The sequence below is a fragment of the Penicillium expansum genome, assembly GCF_000769745.1.
Source record: "Penicillium expansum strain MD-8 chromosome Unknown contig74, whole genome shotgun sequence".
NCBI classification, from domain to species: Eukaryota; Fungi; Ascomycota; class Eurotiomycetes; order Eurotiales; family Aspergillaceae; genus Penicillium; species Penicillium expansum.
This window is the reverse complement of record NW_015971499.1, coordinates 35,499-53,341: the sequence shown is the minus strand read 5'-3', so window position 1 is coordinate 53,341 and position 17,843 is coordinate 35,499. Positions and strand designations below refer to the sequence as shown.

The 17,843-nt window shown below is 48.3% G+C and overlaps 8 protein-coding genes across 8 annotated transcripts; 1 reads left to right on the top strand and 7 right to left on the bottom strand.

Moving 5' to 3' along the window:
* Positions 1–142: 142 nt before the first annotated feature.
* Positions 143–1,097, bottom strand: PEX2_027880 (3,4-dihydroxy-2-butanone-4-phosphate synthase RIB3; the record flags this gene model as incomplete). Its single annotated transcript, XM_016740063.1, has 3 exons — positions 143–665; positions 815–932; positions 1,034–1,097. 3 exons carry the CDS (start codon positions 1,095–1,097, stop codon positions 143–145), a joined length of 705 nt encoding a protein of 234 aa, XP_016593474.1.
* A 456-nt stretch (positions 1,098–1,553) lies between these two features.
* On the bottom strand, positions 1,554–3,618 carry PEX2_027870 (uncharacterized protein; the record flags this gene model as incomplete). The annotated part of the gene is made up of 2 exons (XM_016740062.1): positions 1,554–3,517; positions 3,576–3,618. The coding sequence occupies 2 exons, from the start codon at positions 3,616–3,618 to the stop codon at positions 1,554–1,556; spliced, it is 2,007 nt and encodes a 668-aa protein (XP_016593473.1).
* Positions 3,619–4,335: 717 nt separating this feature from the next.
* On the bottom strand, positions 4,336–5,998 carry PEX2_027860 (uncharacterized protein; the record flags this gene model as incomplete). The annotated part of the gene is made up of 2 exons (XM_016740061.1): positions 4,336–5,854; positions 5,913–5,998. 2 exons carry the CDS (start codon positions 5,996–5,998, stop codon positions 4,336–4,338), a joined length of 1,605 nt encoding a protein of 534 aa, XP_016593472.1.
* Positions 5,999–6,810: 812 nt separating this feature from the next.
* Positions 6,811–7,499, top strand: PEX2_027850 (putative ubiquitin conjugating enzyme (UbcK); the record flags this gene model as incomplete). The annotated part of the gene is made up of 3 exons (XM_016740060.1): positions 6,811–6,917; positions 7,010–7,342; positions 7,397–7,499. 3 exons carry the CDS (start codon positions 6,811–6,813, stop codon positions 7,497–7,499), a joined length of 543 nt encoding a protein of 180 aa, XP_016593471.1.
* A 780-nt stretch (positions 7,500–8,279) lies between these two features.
* PEX2_027840 (NupC/NupG family nucleoside CNT transporter) lies at positions 8,280–10,308 on the bottom strand (the record flags this gene model as incomplete). Its single annotated transcript, XM_016740059.1, has 3 exons — positions 8,280–8,564; positions 8,614–9,841; positions 9,980–10,308. 3 exons carry the CDS (start codon positions 10,306–10,308, stop codon positions 8,280–8,282), a joined length of 1,842 nt encoding a protein of 613 aa, XP_016593470.1.
* A 2,140-nt stretch (positions 10,309–12,448) lies between these two features.
* PEX2_027830 (uncharacterized protein) lies at positions 12,449–13,252 on the bottom strand (the record flags this gene model as incomplete). Its single annotated transcript, XM_016740058.1, has 1 exon — positions 12,449–13,252. One exon carries the CDS (start codon positions 13,250–13,252, stop codon positions 12,449–12,451), a length of 804 nt encoding a protein of 267 aa, XP_016593469.1.
* A 736-nt stretch (positions 13,253–13,988) lies between these two features.
* Positions 13,989–14,283, bottom strand: PEX2_027820 (uncharacterized protein; the record flags this gene model as incomplete). The annotated part of the gene is made up of 2 exons (XM_016740057.1): positions 13,989–14,080; positions 14,166–14,283. 2 exons carry the CDS (start codon positions 14,281–14,283, stop codon positions 13,989–13,991), a joined length of 210 nt encoding a protein of 69 aa, XP_016593468.1.
* Positions 14,284–15,122: 839 nt separating this feature from the next.
* PEX2_027810 (Major facilitator superfamily domain, general substrate transporter) lies at positions 15,123–17,054 on the bottom strand (the record flags this gene model as incomplete). The annotated part of the gene is made up of 4 exons (XM_016740056.1): positions 15,123–16,048; positions 16,111–16,456; positions 16,506–16,776; positions 16,831–17,054. The coding sequence occupies 4 exons, from the start codon at positions 17,052–17,054 to the stop codon at positions 15,123–15,125; spliced, it is 1,767 nt and encodes a 588-aa protein (XP_016593467.1).
* Positions 17,055–17,843: the final 789 nt, after the last annotated feature.

Below are 17,843 nucleotides of genomic sequence, written 5' to 3'. Positions count from 1 at the left end.
ATTCATATTTGCATAAATTCATCTAAAAAAAGGTATCCAAGAGAAGGCGTAGTGATGTACAAGGTACCCCAAAGCACACGACCCAACAAAAGCGATCTGAATATCAAAACCCAACCACCAAGATCAAATACAAGTCCATCGCTCAATGCTTCCCATTGGCAGCAGCACCAGTACCCTCAACACGATCCAAATAAATCACCAAATCCTCAATAGTGCACACCTTAATACCCCACTTCTTTCCAAATCGCAAACATCCGTCCCGACGCATCATACCATTATTCCCTCCAATCTCCGCAACGCCCTCAGCAATCTCCCCATCCTCAACAAGCTCGGCAATAACACCAGCCGGTGCCTTGCCAGCAAGCTTACAGAAATCGACCGCAGCCTCGGTGTGGCCTGTTCGCTCGCGCACGCCACCGGGACGCGCCTGCAGTGGGATGATGTGGCCTGGTCGGCGGAAAGAGTCGATCTGCGCGGTGGGTGAGGCAAGAGTGCGGCATGTCAGTGCGCGGTCCTCGGCGGATATTCCTGTCGTCACGGAGTCGTCGCTGGAGTCGATTGTGACTGTGTAGGCCGTGCACTTCGGGTCGGCGTTCTCGGTTACCATTTGCGGGAGCGCGAGGCGGGTGGCGAGGTCCGGGGTGATCGGGGCGCATATTAAACCACTGTGTTTTGGAGCTGTTAGCAAAGTTTTCTGGGATTGGATTTGGGTTGGCGCATATGTCCTTGTGGGTGTGCCATTGAGGGGAGGGAGAAAGGAGGGGTTGCGGCTTTGGTAGTCGTTCCTCGTCGCTGTCTTGGGTAGTGCTCTTACCTCGTATAGCGCACCAGGAAGGCCATCTGGGCGGCTGTAATTGACTCGGCGGCGATAATTAGGTCGCCTTCGTTTTCGCGGTCTTGCGAGTCGAGGACAATGATGAATTCGCCATTCTCTGTAGACATTCGTCAGTTGTTTGGTCGGGTCTGAAGGCGCCGCGAGCAGCTGGATGCTCGTGGTGGTAAAGTCGATTCATTGTGTGGGAATATCACATACTAAAAGCTGCAATTGTGTCCTCAATTGAGTCGAATTGGTGTGCGATTTCTGTGGGTGAAGGCATTTTGGTTTCGCTTTTGCCCCTCACTGCGGTACTTCAAGGATGAGTGGTTTAAAGTGGACGGGAGTAGAAGAGATTTGAGTGAGAAGAATATGGAAAATTGACCAGAAAGAATATTCGAATTGTTGAATTGTTCTAGAACCAAAAAACAAGAAGAATATTAGAAATTTGAGTCACTGGCTGACAAGAACATTAGAAATGCTCGTGATATCGGCGTGGGGGAGCCGAAATCCCCGCGGGCGGACCCGGCGATTGCTAAGCCGCGGAAGACAAGGTTCAAAGAGGCAACTCTGGCCCTCCAAGTCTCCGAGGTCTGGGAATTTTGTTAGGTCCGAGTTGCTTTCCAAATGGTGGCATATTCTATAGATCACTACGCAGATATAGGTATATACTCATGTTCCCGACACTCCGACCCAGTAGAACTGGGTATCCAGATGCAATTGATGTGAAGAAACTATATCAGCCAAGCCCTCGATTCCCCATCCAGCGGACCTCATCCGCCTGTCTCTCAAGCGCACGGCGCATATAATCTCCATACCGTTGCTCTTTCTCCCAATCATCACGCCGTCTATGTCGCATCTCTTCACGCGTAGCTTCATCGACCTCCGCATGCATAAACACATCGTCATCTTCATCAACTTCTTTACCATCGACCTCCATCTCATGATCCGCAGGAATGGAAAACTTGAGACGCCCAATGCGCTCTCCAGTCCAGATAAGTAGCTCATCCCCAGTAAGATTCCCACCAGTGGGGAGAACCTTACGAGCTACCTCGTTATTGCCCTGCGATTGGGAAGGCCAGAGCCCACGCGGCTGCTGATCTTCTTCTGTCTGCGGGGTTGGCTGTTGGGTGCGACGACCGAATTTGATCTGAGGCTGGGATGTATTGATATTCCACCGTCGAACTTCTGAACGACCGTTCCGCTCGGTCCACTTGATGTTCCCCTCGGCGTCGGAAAAGACGATGCGATTTCCGTGTGACCCCACGGAAAGTAATTTGGAACTCGCGGCGCTTTGGCGGTTCTTGTATTCTGGGTTGAGGGTGGATGTCATATTTGAGGGGCTGTGGTCTTCGTTGAGTGCTGGTTTGAGATCATAGAGTTCCAGCGAGCCTCGTCCGTTGTAGTCTCCGCATGCCACGACGGAATGTGATTCGGGGTAGATGGAGTCCGAGAAGACCGGGAATCGAGGTGCTGGTACTGAGGCAAGACCACATAGTCGACCGCCAGAATGGACTGTAGTCTGTAGCCGAGGGAAGTAGCGGCGATCATAGCATAGGATGCTGGGGAAACGCCCTGCAAGGAGAATTGTATTCACATGAGGAGCTGGCGGGTGCAAGATGGAAAGAGGGCCAGGTTGGAAAAGCGGCGCGTAGTTGGCTCCTGTATCTGAGGGTCCTGGACTGCGTATACGAGTAGGTGGCTGTCCATTGGATTGGAGTTGGAACAAGGGTGAATCAGAGTGGGCAAAGATGCCCAGTTCTGGGGCCTGTTTGCTGGCTACCTGCTCGCATCGCGAGCTGATTGCCTCTTCTTCCTCGACGGCCGACAGCCTGGAGTCATAGATCTGCAGACTGAGCGTAGTGGCTAGTGTTAACGGCACTGAGTAATCGGTCTCCTGGGAAAGAGCGAAAATGGACCAGGGATAGCGCTGTTGCGAAATCACTTTTAATGTCTCCAGGTCCACTTCATTCAGGACATTCCCAACTGCCAGATAGGCTCTTTTTCGCAGAGAATCAACGCTCACTCCCTCGCCCAGATTTATAAATTCCAATGAAGTCTTGGAGGGGGAATGATCGCGACGCCCAGACAGGTTGGTCATGAGAATGCCGGGCTCACTGACACCAAGGATCTTGCCTTTACTTGCTTGGGAGTCAGCTGAGTGGGAGTGATTCAGATCCCAGATGCAGACGCTACCATCTTCAAGCGGAGCAATGATCTTGTTCTGCCTGGCTGAACTCCAGTCTTTTAGCAGCCCCATGCCTTTGACCTCATAGGGCTGCCCTCGTTTTCCTTCACCCTTGCGGACTGAGGGCTGCTCGACCCATGATAAAGATATGGGCCCGTGTCGAGCAATATATTCCGAATACCAGTCAACGTGCTCGCCCTCAGCCGATGAATCCCAGTCCGCTGACGCTCTCGCCCTCTCACTCCAAGACAATTCCCTGGTATCATCAGAGCCTCCGTTCGCTGGCGGGGCAGAAGGCTGGATGATATCGAGCAACGACTCCTGCCCTAGGGTCGCCAATGAAACTGTCGCGTCGGAAATCACACTCTCCGAGGATCGGGCAGCGGATCGGGCAGCCTGTCGAGCAGCCCATGACTCCTCATAGCAGTGCAATCTCCATTGATTATTATCACGGGCGATAGCAAAGAACTTTTTTGAAATTGATTGAATTTGGACCTTTTCTCGAGGAGCGAGTTCTGGTTATCGGGCTATCAGTTCTCGGTCGAAACGGTGCGGGGAAGGTCCGGGGCTTACGGTCGATGATTTTAGACAGAATCTCTACTGGCAGCTTATCCATGGAGAGGGATCAACACCATTGAGGGCAGTCTGAAGAGGGGAAATCAGCCACGAGGATGTCAGCCTCTTAAACAAAATTCTAGACTCTTTTTTTTGTCGGCTTTTCCCCGCGATCTGCGCTGCAGACCGTCACGTGGATTCAATTGGCCTGGGATAAAGAATCGGGCTAGATTTCAAATTGATTGAGGGCACATGTAAGTAACAAAATGGTGTTTTATTCATTTGGTGATGGGTTTGTGACGTTTGGAGGGGCACTACTGAGACACTGAGACAACTTCAGCGAACAGGCCCGGGAGGCTTTTCCGGTATGGGATCCACCGGTTTTTATAGAATCACCGGAGAGAAGTAGAGAAGATTCTGATATATTCCACGGCACAGCCACCACTGAGTACGGGAAGTGAACTAAAAATACGTAGATGGGACTGCCCAATAGGTAATCCTGTTCGATATCACATGTTCTATGTTTCACCGGGCTACAACACTGATACGGGAAAACGGGACATCTATAGAAGCGTCTATTGCTGAGGCTATATGCATCTTGGAAATAGAAATTATCTGAACGATATGAGGGTTCTTTTTCTCATAGCCAAACTCCAGCCCAGTCCAATTTCACCCACCATCAATCAGTCATAACTCGTACATTTGAAAATAAATTGTGTAGGCAAAAGCGTAAAGAAAACAGAAAATGACAGTACACAGAGACAGGGTAGAGACACCGCTACTCGTCCGGTCTAAACACGGCATCTTTGCAGAGAATAGCCACCTTTTTAAAGAAACGTCGCCATTCAAGCGGATCGCCTTTGATTTTGACGAATTCCACTTCAAATAAACCCTCTGAGACACATTCAATGAGCACTTTACCCTGGAGCGGACACATCCTGCCATCTTTGGCAACCACCCGAATCATGGCGGACGTATCTCCAGCACTAACAGCAGGGACACTCGGAACTGGAACCCCCAGTCGGTGAAAAGCCTCACAGATGAGAGGTACGAGGAGCTTCAGCTCCCATGCAGAATAGAAACGCGTCATTGAACGCGAGGGGATAATGTCCTGGAACTTTTGTGCATTTTGGGTTCGGCTCACAGGCACCGAAGGCTGTTGTGAGAACTGTGACATGGAAGGCTCGTCCTCGAGATGACCTGCTATCGCTGCATCCTGAGAGGCAAACTTCTTCCCAAAGGGCTGGGTTGAAGAAAAGACATCAGCATTCTGTGGACTGTCCCAATCCATCAACATGCCACCACCCAACATCTCTGGCTGCGTCGAGGAGAATCCTGCATTTGCACCCCCTTCATCACCATCCATGTCCATGGGGTCAAAGCTGCGACTCGACCCCTTCCCTGATTGGGAAAGAGGATCTTGGCTGAAGTCGATATGAAGCGACTCAAACATCGAGGTAGCCAGATTGATGTGATCTCTCAACTTGCCATCGGCGGAGAGGTATTTGTTCGTACGAGTATACCAAGGGTGCCTTCGAACATCCTCTAGCGAGAATCGCTTTTGGGGGTCCACTGTCAACATGCCACGCAATAGTGATAAGGTAGCGGCAGGTAACTTCTGCCAGAGTTCATCGGTGGTCCGCGCCTTCGTCGCAACATATTCGTGGTACTCGAAGCTATCATCTGTCGGGCTATCCCACGGCGTATTTCCGGCCAATAGGACGAACAGCACGATGCCACAAGACCAAATGTCAACTAGGTCCGGATGGTACCCAACTCCTTTGTTCTGCCCTCGGGTACTACTGCTAATTACCTCGGGTGCAATATATGGGGGACTGCCACAGAATGTGGTGGAGAGTTTCCGCGTTCCCTTGTATTCAAACAGCGCCGCCAAACCAAAATCCGCGATTTTGAGATTCCCGTCGCCGGTCAAAAGCATGTTCTCCGGCTTGATATCACGATGACCGACGCCCTTGGAGTGCATAAAGCTCACAGCACTGACAAGCTGTGAGAAATAGACATGGGCAATATCCTCGCCGACACCCTCGTCGGCCTCGATCTTATCGAAAAGATCCCCGCCTTCGGCTAACTCCATTGCGATCCAACGCCACACCTCGTCCTCGCCTGTCTGATAGAAGCTGATGATATTCCCATGGCCTGAGACATGTCTGTGTACCGTAACTTCCAGCTGTAATTGTCTTGCGCTAATCTTCCCATGTCGCGCGGCGTAATCTTTGTGGATGTACTTGACGGCGAAGACGGGGTTATCTGTATCTAATGGGCAGGCTTTTTTGATGCTAGATGGACCAAACCGAGTCAGATTTGGATGATCTATTCCGTGGATGTTGTTCTTACCATGCATAGGCACCTTGGCCGATAGTCTTAGACACAATGCGAAATGGCACGTCGTTCGGGAGCGGGGCCAGCTGCGAATGCTGCATTTCGAGAAATCTCACAAGGAGTCTAGTGAAGGTGCTTGGATGTAACGGTGAGACACACGAAGAGACAGAAAAAAAAATTAAGATTATAAAGGCATAAGGAGTGGGAAACAAGATAGGTAGAGATGTCGCGTCGAAGCAAGGGTAGCGAAACGCGGGACAAGACGCGGACCACTTTATCCTGATCGGGTAGTCTGTTGACAAAGGCACAATACAAAGGAGAGGGTGATGAAGGGAATAGCTTCACTCTATCTCATAAGGATAGTTCCTACTCTATACTAGATATGCAACTATAGTACGCTTTATTATCGTACTAAATTGTATGCTATTAATACCTTGAAAGTGCAGACCCGCAGTTGATTTATTGACGATCGCACTAACTTTACCAGATCGACTATTTAGTTATGTTTTAGATCGATTATATTTCGTGTTATATTCAGTTCGCTATGAGTTCAATTATATATCTTCCAGTATAAATATACTTAAGTGGAATGCATCTTCTTTCAAGACTGTAGTGTCCCAAGTGAACTCACCTAAGCGGGGTTCGCGTTGCCCGGGGCGTCTAAGGGCCGAGTAAACAAATCCTCTATTTTTCCTCTTCCTCTTTGTTCACTTCACACAATAATAACCCCCTCCATTCACACAATTTATCCCTCCTTTCTAAATCTTCGTTGCATTAAGTCACCCCGTGGATCATTGTTACGGATCCGGCGTCATTCCAAACCCTCGTGCTACTGTTGCCAGCATTCCACAACCCGGAATCCACAGACTTCTTATTTCTTAAGAATCTCGATTGCCTCACCTCCCGATCCACAATGGACTACAGCATGGAAGACACGCAGAACTCGGCGCCCGAGGCGCAGCAAGCTAGCAAGCTGAACTCCTCCGGTCAAAAGAGCGACACCCAGAGCGTGACCAAACGGTTCGTCCCCCTCAGCACCTACCAACAGCTTCACAATTCAGTTTGCTCTTTCCAATTACACATAGCTAACCTGATCTCTTTCATCCGTACAGCCTGCAAGCCGAGCTTATGCAACTCATGCTCTCTCCCTCGCCCGGCATCTCCGCCTTCCCAGACGCAGACGGCAACCTCCTCTCGTGGACAGCGACCATCACCGGTCCGACCGAGACTCCCTACGAGGGCCTCACCCTGAAACTCTCCTTCGCATTCCCCAACAACTACCCCTACTCTCCTCCAACAGTCCTATTCAAGACTCCCATCTACCACCCCAACGTCGACTTCTCCGGCCGCATCTGCCTCGACATCCTCAAGGACAAGTGGAGTGCTGTATACAATGTGTCGAGTGTTTTGCTCAGCTTGCAAAGCTTGCTGGGCGAGCCTAACAAGTAAGCATACCTTCACACCATCCATACCTTCCATCAGTGCTAACATTGATCCAGTGCGAGCCCCTTGAATGCCCAAGCAGCCGAGCTTTGGGACTCGGACCAGGCGGAGTTCAAGCGCCACGTCCTCGCCCGGCACCAAGACCTGGACGAAGAATAGACAGTTGGATTTGATATATTTTTTTTCATTCTGCATCGGCGTCGGTTGGCCCTGTCGTCCACTTCATGGGCGGTAGGATCGTGCTGCAAATGCATAACGGGCCTGGTATGGGCCTGGGAGTTTCTGGTTTGCTTGGTTATGTCTTTTTCTATCTTTGTTCCTATTGTTATTATGTTAGTAGTACCTCTAAGCCTCCCATTCAGGCACAGGCGTGAGAAACTCTTGTCCCTAAGATCCTCGGGCGGTTCCCTCTCTTTTCTTTTCTTCTGGTCATTGCTCCTAGGGCGGCAGATCTATCCATCGTCGGTGTCGTTGTAGATTAATTTGACCTTTCACGCTTAGCGTCATTGTATGGGACAGTCTTCGCGTGTCTGATATCCTCCGCAGAAGTATAGAAGACTTTTTTGTCTAGACTTCGGCAAGGCAAGTTCCGCAGGGGTATAAATGTAGGAGAGTCCTACATCATATCGAGGACAGAGGCAGCCACTTATGCATGCAGCCGTCTATTCTTGTACGACCATGCCCCAGTACTCACTGTTTAAGAGTGAAGAAATACCTGGTTATACATATATCTAAAAAGGACAGCTAAACAGACATCCAAAAAAACGAATAAGCAGTCGACTATCCTTGTAAAAAATAAATAAAATTAGAATTGATTCTGCCAGATATATTATTTCGAAGCCGACGCTATCAAGATTGGACTCCACAAAGAGATACTCAAGTAACCCTCTGAAATCAAAGAACCACCGCCCATATTAGGATTCAAGTACATTATAGTACCTAAGTAGAAGTACCGAAGTACTGCTTCTCATTGGTAATCAACAAGCCAGCAATAGTTGCACTGGTGAAAGTACTGATGGCTCCAGTAACCATAGCACTGAATGCAACACGCGAGACATCGTTAGACCGACCAGGCGCGATCTGCGACAGGACACCGATCTGGTTACCGAGGGAGCCGATATTGGCGAATCCACAGAGCGCGTATGTAACGATGAGGCGAGAGCGGTCGGAGAGGTCCTTGTACTCGGCGTTGTTTTGGAGGGCTTCATAGGCGACAAATTCATTCTGTGGCTGGTTAGAAGAGCAAATAGTTGTGTGAAGATGGAGAACTTACGGTAACGAGCTTGGTACCAATCAGCTTGCCAACCTTAAGCAGGTCACCGTCACGGGAGACACCGAGCAGGAAGGCAATTGGGTAACAGATGTATCCGACGATCAGCTCGAGGGTCAGTGGGGGGTCGTTGATGCTGAGGTATCGGCCCCACCAGGTGAGGAGACCGTTGATTAGACCGATGAGAGCGATGATGCACAGGAGTGTGGATGCGATCATAGCAGCAATCTTCAGACCGAGCCAGGTGCCGCTGGTGAATGCGTGGAGGGCATTGGCGGAGCGGTGCTCATCATCATCGGGGACGACGACACGGCCTGCAGTGAGGGTTTCTTCCTCCTCAGGCCAACGTAACTTCGAGACCGCTAGCGAGGCGGGAATACTCATGACACAGGCGCTGACCATTGCCTGTGGGTTGACACCGATACTGATATAGGCGATCAGGACACTTCCGGCGATGGTGGCGAAGCCAGAGCACATGACTTGGTGCAGCTCGGCCATAGTAAGGTGGGCGATGAAGGGACGGATCAGCATGGCTGATTCACCCTGGCCGATGAAGGGTGATGCGGCAGCGACGACCGCCTCGGCACCGGAAACGCGCATGCTCCAGAAGAAGAAGACGGCGAACTTTCCGATGAACCACTGCAGGATATTGTAGTAGTACAAGAGCTGGACGAAGGAGACGAAGAAGATGATGGCGGAGATAACGCTGACAATGAAGAAAGAGCCTGGTGAAAAGCCGTCGTGGAAGTTGTAGAAGTCTTCGCTGGTCAAGAAGATGACTCCGTCGGCAGCAAAACCAAGCAGATCAGTGGCCAGGCCTGAGATGAAGTTGAAGATGTCGTAGCCTGCAGTGGTGCGGAGCACAAACAGAGCAATAATGAATTGTGCCAGCATGCCGACAATGACAGTGTGCCAGATGATCTTCTTGCGGTTTCGAGATGTGAGCCATAATCCGAAGATGAAGACTACCATTCCGAACAGACTGACTGCACGGTTGGCACGGGTGTTATCCTGTGATTCTTCGGACACAAACGAGCCGATAAGAATAACACCGATGCATAGCGCAGCGGCACTGGGGACTCTGATCTTCTCGGGAATCATGCGCACGAAAGGGTGAGCAGTACGTTCCCAGACCCATTGCATGGGCCTCGATATGATAGTGATGGGGACATAGAAGAAGATAATTCGCAAAGTGATGGCAAGATAGAGCAGGAATGGGATGAGCCATCCTCTATCATGTCGATGTAGTATCAGGCCAGCAATCCACCAGCTAGGTAGAAGAAGAGTATGTGTAAGCCTGGAGTTGAGTCCAAAGTACACAGTACCATTGTGATCGTAGTAGAAAAAAAGTAGTTCATAGTTCACTCACCCGGTAAACAGAAGCCAGACCACAGCATGGGCTATATGTCTCCATTGTTTTCCCACGCGACGATACCACGTGCGCTGGGCTGGGAAATTTTCGCCGGCTTCCTCGTCCTTGGAATTTTTGCTGCCATGGTCCAGAGGTGATTGTTCCGGCACAATTCCTTTCTCGAATTGGGCATCCTTAGAATATACCACTTCATCCTGACGTCCCTCTTCGGCGAAAGCGGTATGGTGTTGATGAGAATGGTGATGCTGATTCTCTGGCTCCAGCACAGGATCTACATGATGCACAACCTGTGATCCCACAGGATTGGCTTCCTGAGTCTTATCCATCACGATTCCACTGCGATGGCAGACTTGAACGTTGGGAACGAAAAGTACAGGCGCCCGTGACAAAAATTTTACAATTAAGAGTGAACCCCAAAAATCCCGTGAAATTCAGACCGCCTGAGGTTTGTTTCACCTGCGAGGAAACTTGGACTTTTATAATAACCACGGACACAGGATTAATTAGGAATGTCCCATGGGTCTTTTTTTCGTGCCTCGAATCCTGTTGGTTGGTTTATTTATTTTATTGCATACATATTAAATTTTCTGGGGGATGGGAGATAAAGAACGCCCACTAAGGATTGGCACAAGACACAAACCATCGGACCTTCTTCCTTTCTCATCCTGTTTGGTTGCAAGAATACCAATGAACGGACTGACCGACGGTGTACAGCGGAGATCCCGTCTCGCCTAGAGCCCAGCTAGAGCCACTTGAAGCCACATGTAACCACATTCACGGCAAAGCTGATAAGACAAGGTAGCATTTGTCTTGCCACAATAACCCCTGCCGTTTCTACTGATTGGTCGCGTAGATCAGACTAACTTTGCCCGAGTGAAAAGTCTCTCCGCACCGGGTAGTTGTGGAGCCATATGGGTCGCCTATGGGTCGTGTGCTTAATTTCCCGAGGTCTTTCCGCTGAGCTGACACTAAGGATTTTAGAGATTTCTCTAGTTTCTCCGGGGTCGTGATAGCCGAGCGCTTGAGCAAGGCATTGGAGGCTGAACGTGTAAAAAATCATATCATGTAGAGCATAGTATACAGCATGTGTGACCTGCATTGTGTGTTGTTCTCGAGCCCCACCGATGTCTGAATTTGCCTCAAGGTGTTGGTTTAGCGTGAAAAAAAAAACTGGAGACCTGTGCGAAAAACGATAAGAGTAAAGGTCCGAGATACACACGTGTGGTCCTCAGAGATAATCTTCCATTTGTAAGAGATAGGCGCTTCGCAAGACACAGCTTGGCGTTCTTGGCGACAGAAAAAATTGTGATCTGGAATAGATTCCAAGAACTCCCAAGGTTTTGATATATTAGGCCATGCTGTGATAGTCATCTCGTCGCTCGTGACCTCGGAAGCCCTCCGAGTTTTACTGGAGCCCTGAGTGTGCAGATAGTTACGTAATGACTGGCCCGCTTGAGGACCCACCTGGGCACCGCGCTAAGGATGCCATACCATGGAATGAGTTTGCACATCCACGGGTGGTCAGTTGCTGGCATAACCAGGTACAACTCGACAGACCACCCACATACATGCACAGCGTCCATGGGTCATGAGTGAGACCTTAGAATGATGAGAAGAGTAGGAGGTATCTCTGGAGACCAAGCTATCTAAGCCACCTGGTCTAATCCCCGCAGTTGAGCCATAGGCACTACCTACCTAGGTACAACACTTTATGCTCTTAAGGCTTTAAGGTTTGTCGGAACCTGAAACGTTGAACAGCTTAAATCTAGCTACTCCGTAGTCACCCGAAAATTAATTCTAGAAAAGGCCCACTGATGATGTATACAGAGGAATGAATGGAGATTGTCACCCACAGGGGACGGGTCTTTTTAGATGGTCTTTTTAGATGTATAAAAAGGCGGTAAAAAGCATAACCCATGTAGAGGACTTTTCTATGTATAATCAGGCATAGTTTCTGGCTAAACCGAGGAGGTTACTACAGAAAATGGAAGAATATTTGGCAATATAATCAAAGCTCGGAATTTGCCGACATCTCCCAATTCGCTTCGCCAATTGGCCTTGAAAAAATCTACTAGAAAAGGCATACGGAAAAAAAAGCAGACTTTGAATAAGCATCTAGGTCTTACAAGCAGCCTAGCTGTGGGTAGGAGGGAGATATCTGGAGCAGAAAAGCAAACAGAGAGAGGTCAGATAACCACACCAAGCACCATCACAGATCAGACCCACGAAAACAAGCTAACCACCGCGCCACATGCCAGATTTTTCTCCATGAGAACAAGAGAAAACACAATAAAAGGCATTCAGGCGTCAGATAAAAATCAAGCAAAGATGAAGACAAAATGAAAGTCAAACAAACATGAAAAGGAAAGAAAGACAAAAGTCAACCATCACCAGCAAGCACACAGAGCGTGACAAGCGATTCTTCAGTCCTCACCAAATGGGATCTCAAGAGACACCATGGTATTATCAGGACTTTGAGAGCATCTGGTTCAATCTCACGGCCTCGATAAAATCGTGGTAGACCTGATCTATCCAATCGGGGTCTTCTTCATTGATCCTGAGGTTCAAAATAAACCAACGACACCGAAGGTTGCCGAGGACTGCCCTCTTGAAGTGGCAAAGCTCTTGCATGGGTGCCATGTTGCCAACAAAAGCAGTGTAGTCCCCAAGGGCGTTCTTAAACCGGATCATAAAGGTCTCAGGATCTCCTTTTTTATAGCGGAGGTTGACAAATTTCTTAAACCGGTGGTAGATAGCAATGTGCGATGGGCTCCAATACACGTTTTTCAGTTCAAGATAGGCCTCACGAACATTGGTAACATGAGAGACCGCAGAGAAAGCCTCAGGCCCGAGCGTAGATACAAACTGTAGGAAATCCCTGTTGTTAGCCCTTTCCCACTTCTCTTCGCCATCAGCGTGGTTCTTTCGCAGCTCTGAATTGAAAGTGACAATCTGGATGGAGCGAGTTTCGATGGCGGCTTCCGTAATGAGGGCTTTCTTCTCTTTGTCACCCTCAGCTTCTTTGAAAAGTAGGGCTTTGACGCTGTCATGAGAGGGATCTTCGTAAACAGGAGCGGGAGGCATCTTGATCTCATCCCTAATCAACTGCACATAGACACGGTTGTTGGTGCCAAGCACCATGAACATCATTACCTCCCAGTCCCTCCAGTTGGACGGGCCCTTCAGCTTGGGAACCGACTTAGCCATGTCTATCTCATTCTCGCTGACTTCGAAGTCGAAAATCGAGTTTTCTTCGGAAGTTGTCGGCATGGTGGCGGCTGGGACAGGCTAGTCGAGTGCACAGAGTTGACAAAATGGGGTCGTGACAGGATGTGAAATGCCTGTGTCTTCGGTGCAAATTCCTCTTCTTGCAGAGAATTGCGCGGTTGTGTGGCCGTGGTGAAGGGAAACAAGTTTGGCGTGAAAAGACGTGCCAGAAGGTTGAGGATTTTGGTAACTATCAAACCCGTCAGCGGATCTCAGATATGTGCACTGGTGGGCATGACTGACAGGGTGACGGCGCCGAGGATCGATGACCTCACAGCTTGATGCTTCGCCGCAAGACAAGCTTTGAAGACAGTATGCGTGGTCAAAAGAAGTAAACCATGGGCAGCAAGCTCAAAATCAGGAAAAATACAGCAGAAACGACAGAGCAAGAAAGATCAGTCTCTGTTTAGATGCCTAAAGGAAGAAGACTAAGAAAGCAAGCTTAGAATTCCTAGGGATATCTGAAGTAGGGAAACAAACAGACGTGGCAGATAGCTATGTAATTTCAACACTCTGATTAAGTACGCGTTTGATTTTAACGGGAACTGGACATATTGATTCGTTTGGATAGTGAATATTTCTCTATGTTGCACTTTCTAGGAGTTCCTACATGGTAAAGTATCATTTTATTGAAATCCTCAGCCCTAGAGGCAACTGTAGATGACAATTTGTGGTCAGTAACATTATATATTATTTGGTAGACACACTAGGGCATACCATGGCAAATAAACAAAGTTTATTAATTGCAGTACTTGATGAACTTGTTGATAGTGCCACCACTGACACACGCACCGTTACAGCAGTCCTTGGCGGAAATGCAGGGGCTGTGAGCTAGTATCACATGTATAGTTAGCCTCATCATTCTAACACTCTGAAGAGGTCTAGCAGATTTATCATAATCATGATAAAAACATACCTCCTTTGCAGCGCTTTTCAAGAGGGTTGATGTCCAAAGCAGCTTCAGGGTTGGGCATAGCAGCAGCATTGGCCAAAGCAGCAAGAGCAGCAACAAGGATGACGTTGAAGAACTTCATGGTGATCGTGGTTGTGATTATCAATCTTTCAAACCGGTTGAAGAAGAAGAGATGGTAATTGAGATGTTCTTCGAGGAAACGAGGTTCTATTTATATCTTTTGATCTGATAATCTTTTGGCCCCCAAGCAGCAGGCCATACATCCGAGATCGGCTCCTTCTGTGGTCTCAATGGGTTTGTTCGAGTTATCTGATCTTACGCCAAGCTTATGGCCCCCATTACTCTCCTTCACTCCATTGCAGGCCACCAATAGCATCAAGTTACTGGAATCCTTTAATTTACGAAGCCTCGCTCGATTGGTTCCAAATCCTATACAACTAAGCTAAGCATGTTACTCGGCAAAGAGTATCAGCTATTGGCGGAGCATCATTCCAGAATGAGACATTGCTGTGGCCGCTCGGATTGTTGGCAAATTGGCCGAGGCTTCGTAAGGAACCGTACGGGGACGATTCAATATATACAACAATGTTGTCAGCTTGCTTTCCTTTGACTTTCTCAAAATATTTATGTATAGATACCTAATATCTTATTTCCTCCCATGCAGGGTATTTTGGAGAGTTGAAATGTCCACGTCCCGATGTGCCCCATATGCAATTGTTATATATATTGCATTAAAAGTCCGAAACCAAAACTACAAGAACAGTCAGCCACTTATGCAGCCTGGTGATGTCTTTTTGATTGGTCATTTTTGGTTATCTTTTTAGATATATGTGAAAGCGGTACAAAAAACCATACTTTGTGCAAGAGACTTTTCTATATATAACCTTTGATGATAAAGTTCGCTGGGCCATCCACCCGCCATCGGCTCTGCGGGTCACTCTATTAGGCTCCAAAAGTCCCTTAGAACACCATGCCCTTGACCTGAGCAACCTTCTTCAAGTTGATGTTCTTGATCATGATAGTCCACACGAACGCTAGAACCATCACACCCAAGCCAGCAGAAAGCATCCTAACTTGTGTGTAGCCGTACGCTTTCTGGATGGCCTCTCTCATTTTAGTACCGGGAGCGTAGCTCAACTGTGTCTCGAGATCTTCATAAATCATGTCCAGGTTTGTCAAGTCTGGTAGATACCTCGTGAGAGCCTTCTTGTATGTGTTGTTCCAGATTGACATGGAGATGGTTAGACCTGCGGAATCTCCGATGGTACCGACCACATTGAGCAAGGCAAGGGCCGTAGCGACATGCTGGTGATCAACGGCGGCGAGAATAGCTAGCTGTTGGACGATGATGAAAATCGATCCGCCAATAGAAATGAAGATTTGACACATAACCTGGTAACCGACACTCTGGCCGGGACGACGGAAGTAGATCATCAAACCCTGGGCAAAGATATATAAAGGAACCGAAATGTAAAGGAGCCACTTGAAGCGACCGGTCTTTCGGATTGCCCATCCAACAAAGAACAAAAGTATACCAGAAACCACATCGAATGTGTTAGTAATATACCCAGCTTCAGCAATAGTGAGATCATTAACCACTTGAAGGAAGTTCGAGAAGTAGTTGTTCCAGCAATAGTTTGAAAGCTGGTACGTGGCATCCAAGAGACATGCACCCACGACGGTTCGGTTGGTGAGGAAGGAGTAGGGGAGCAAAGGCGTAGGAGCGATGTACCTCTCGTAGAAAGCGAAGAAGAAGAGCATCGAGAATCCGATCACAATCATAGCAATGATGTAATCGGTTCCCCAGCCGTTGGGAGCCTCGCTGGCAATGTCAAATGGAAGCTCAAATAGAACAAGTCCCGCAGTAAAAATGAATACTCCGATTACTATACGAGATATTAGTTTTCTATAGAAGAATCAAATGACATTGGCAGTTTGGAATACTCACAATCGAACTCGAGAGTCCAAAACCAGACGCTTTGAAGGAACGATCGTCCACTATTCTCTCTAACAACCACGGCATTTCCCTTTCTGGCTTTTGACAGATTGAACTTCAGGACGAAGAACAACGGAGCAGCCACAATAGGGAAGATGATTGCGAAAGTGCCATAGGCCCATCGCCACCCAGTATTGGCGTAGAATAGATCCGCCACCTTTGGTCCAGCAAACGCTGTAATGATGTATGGAGAAGACGTGAAAGCGTATGCAAGAGCTCGGTTTTTCAGCTGCGAGAGATCGGCGGTTATAACGTCCACGGCAAATTGCATGCCTCCAAAGCCAATGTAATAAAACACCTAGAGTCCCTGTTAGAAACTGCTCAATATTTCATGGAAATTCTCTTACGTTTGCGGCGCAATAGACAGGGAAACTATTACAAGAGGCCATGAGGATGAGACCCACGGTGGCGCAAATCGACATTACTAGGAACCCCTCGGCTCGACCCCAAGTGTCCATCATCTTCGCTACTGGAAGGAAGACGGCAGCAGAAAAGGCATCTGCAATAGCGGTAGGAAGACCAGATAAGGAGTGCTGTTGGAAAGAGCTAGCCACATAAGTGCTTAAGCTACCATCAACTGCTGATATCCAGGCATAAGTGAAGTAAAGGAACCACATACTATAGAAGTATAAGATAAGCGATAGTACAGAGGAGGGGGATGAATTGGCTTACTTGATGAAAACGAAAATCAAGGACACCTTCGACCAGGTCTGAGCCACAGCCTCAACTTCCTGGATACCATGTTGAAGATCTTCAAAGGGCACACCAGGTAGCTCGGCACCATTGTTTGGAAGTGCATCTTTGGGATGAGTGATTGTGCCATCTGACTTCTCTGCATCTACTATGTTGTCCACATCGACCGAAGAACTTGCAGCCTCGTCTTTGTCGACTTTCATTCTATGAAAGACCGCCCGGGCCCTTTGCATCAGGGGACGAAGCGTCATGTCAATGGATGAAACACAAAATTCCAAGAACTCAAGTAGGTTGAAACTGCTAAGAATATTTTGACCCCATGAGGGAAAGGCAAGTAAAATATAACACAGATGTGGAATTCCTACATAAAACACCGAAGTCGGCAATTGACTACGGAGTAACAGTGTTTTGAACGCTCATATGTGGGTCAAAGTGACAATCCTTTCCCTCTTATATGAAAAGTGTTACAACATACGCGGTATGAATATAATGTTGTCGAAACATATTCGCCCAGGCCGTGGACCCTGACTCCACTGGGGCTAGAGACAACCCGGCGTCGGCCGGTGGCAAGATCTAATCAGATCGCCAGTGGCTGAGAGATCTTTACCGCATCTAGTTACCTTCGTTAAACCCCCATCGGGTCCATTCGCTTCCAACGTCAGGTCAAGCTTCGTGTGGTTACTTGGAAATTTATTATGGGACCTTGGCATTATGAGCCAACAATGTTCTCTCCAGAAACCGGAAAACGCGTATCGAAAAAATATCCTGAAAAGTTATCATATTTGCCAAGCTTCCGGATGTGATTAATTTTTATTATCAACCTTGAATTCCTGGGCGATGAACGCTTGAAATTGCTTTGTACCCCCTTCCCTACATGAAATAAACGCGTATCTCATCATAGCCGTTTGATCCGGCCCCAGGTCAATGTAATATATCCGTATGATTGGAGCCAGCTTGGGGAGATAATTCAGCCATTTGGCTATCGAGTCAAT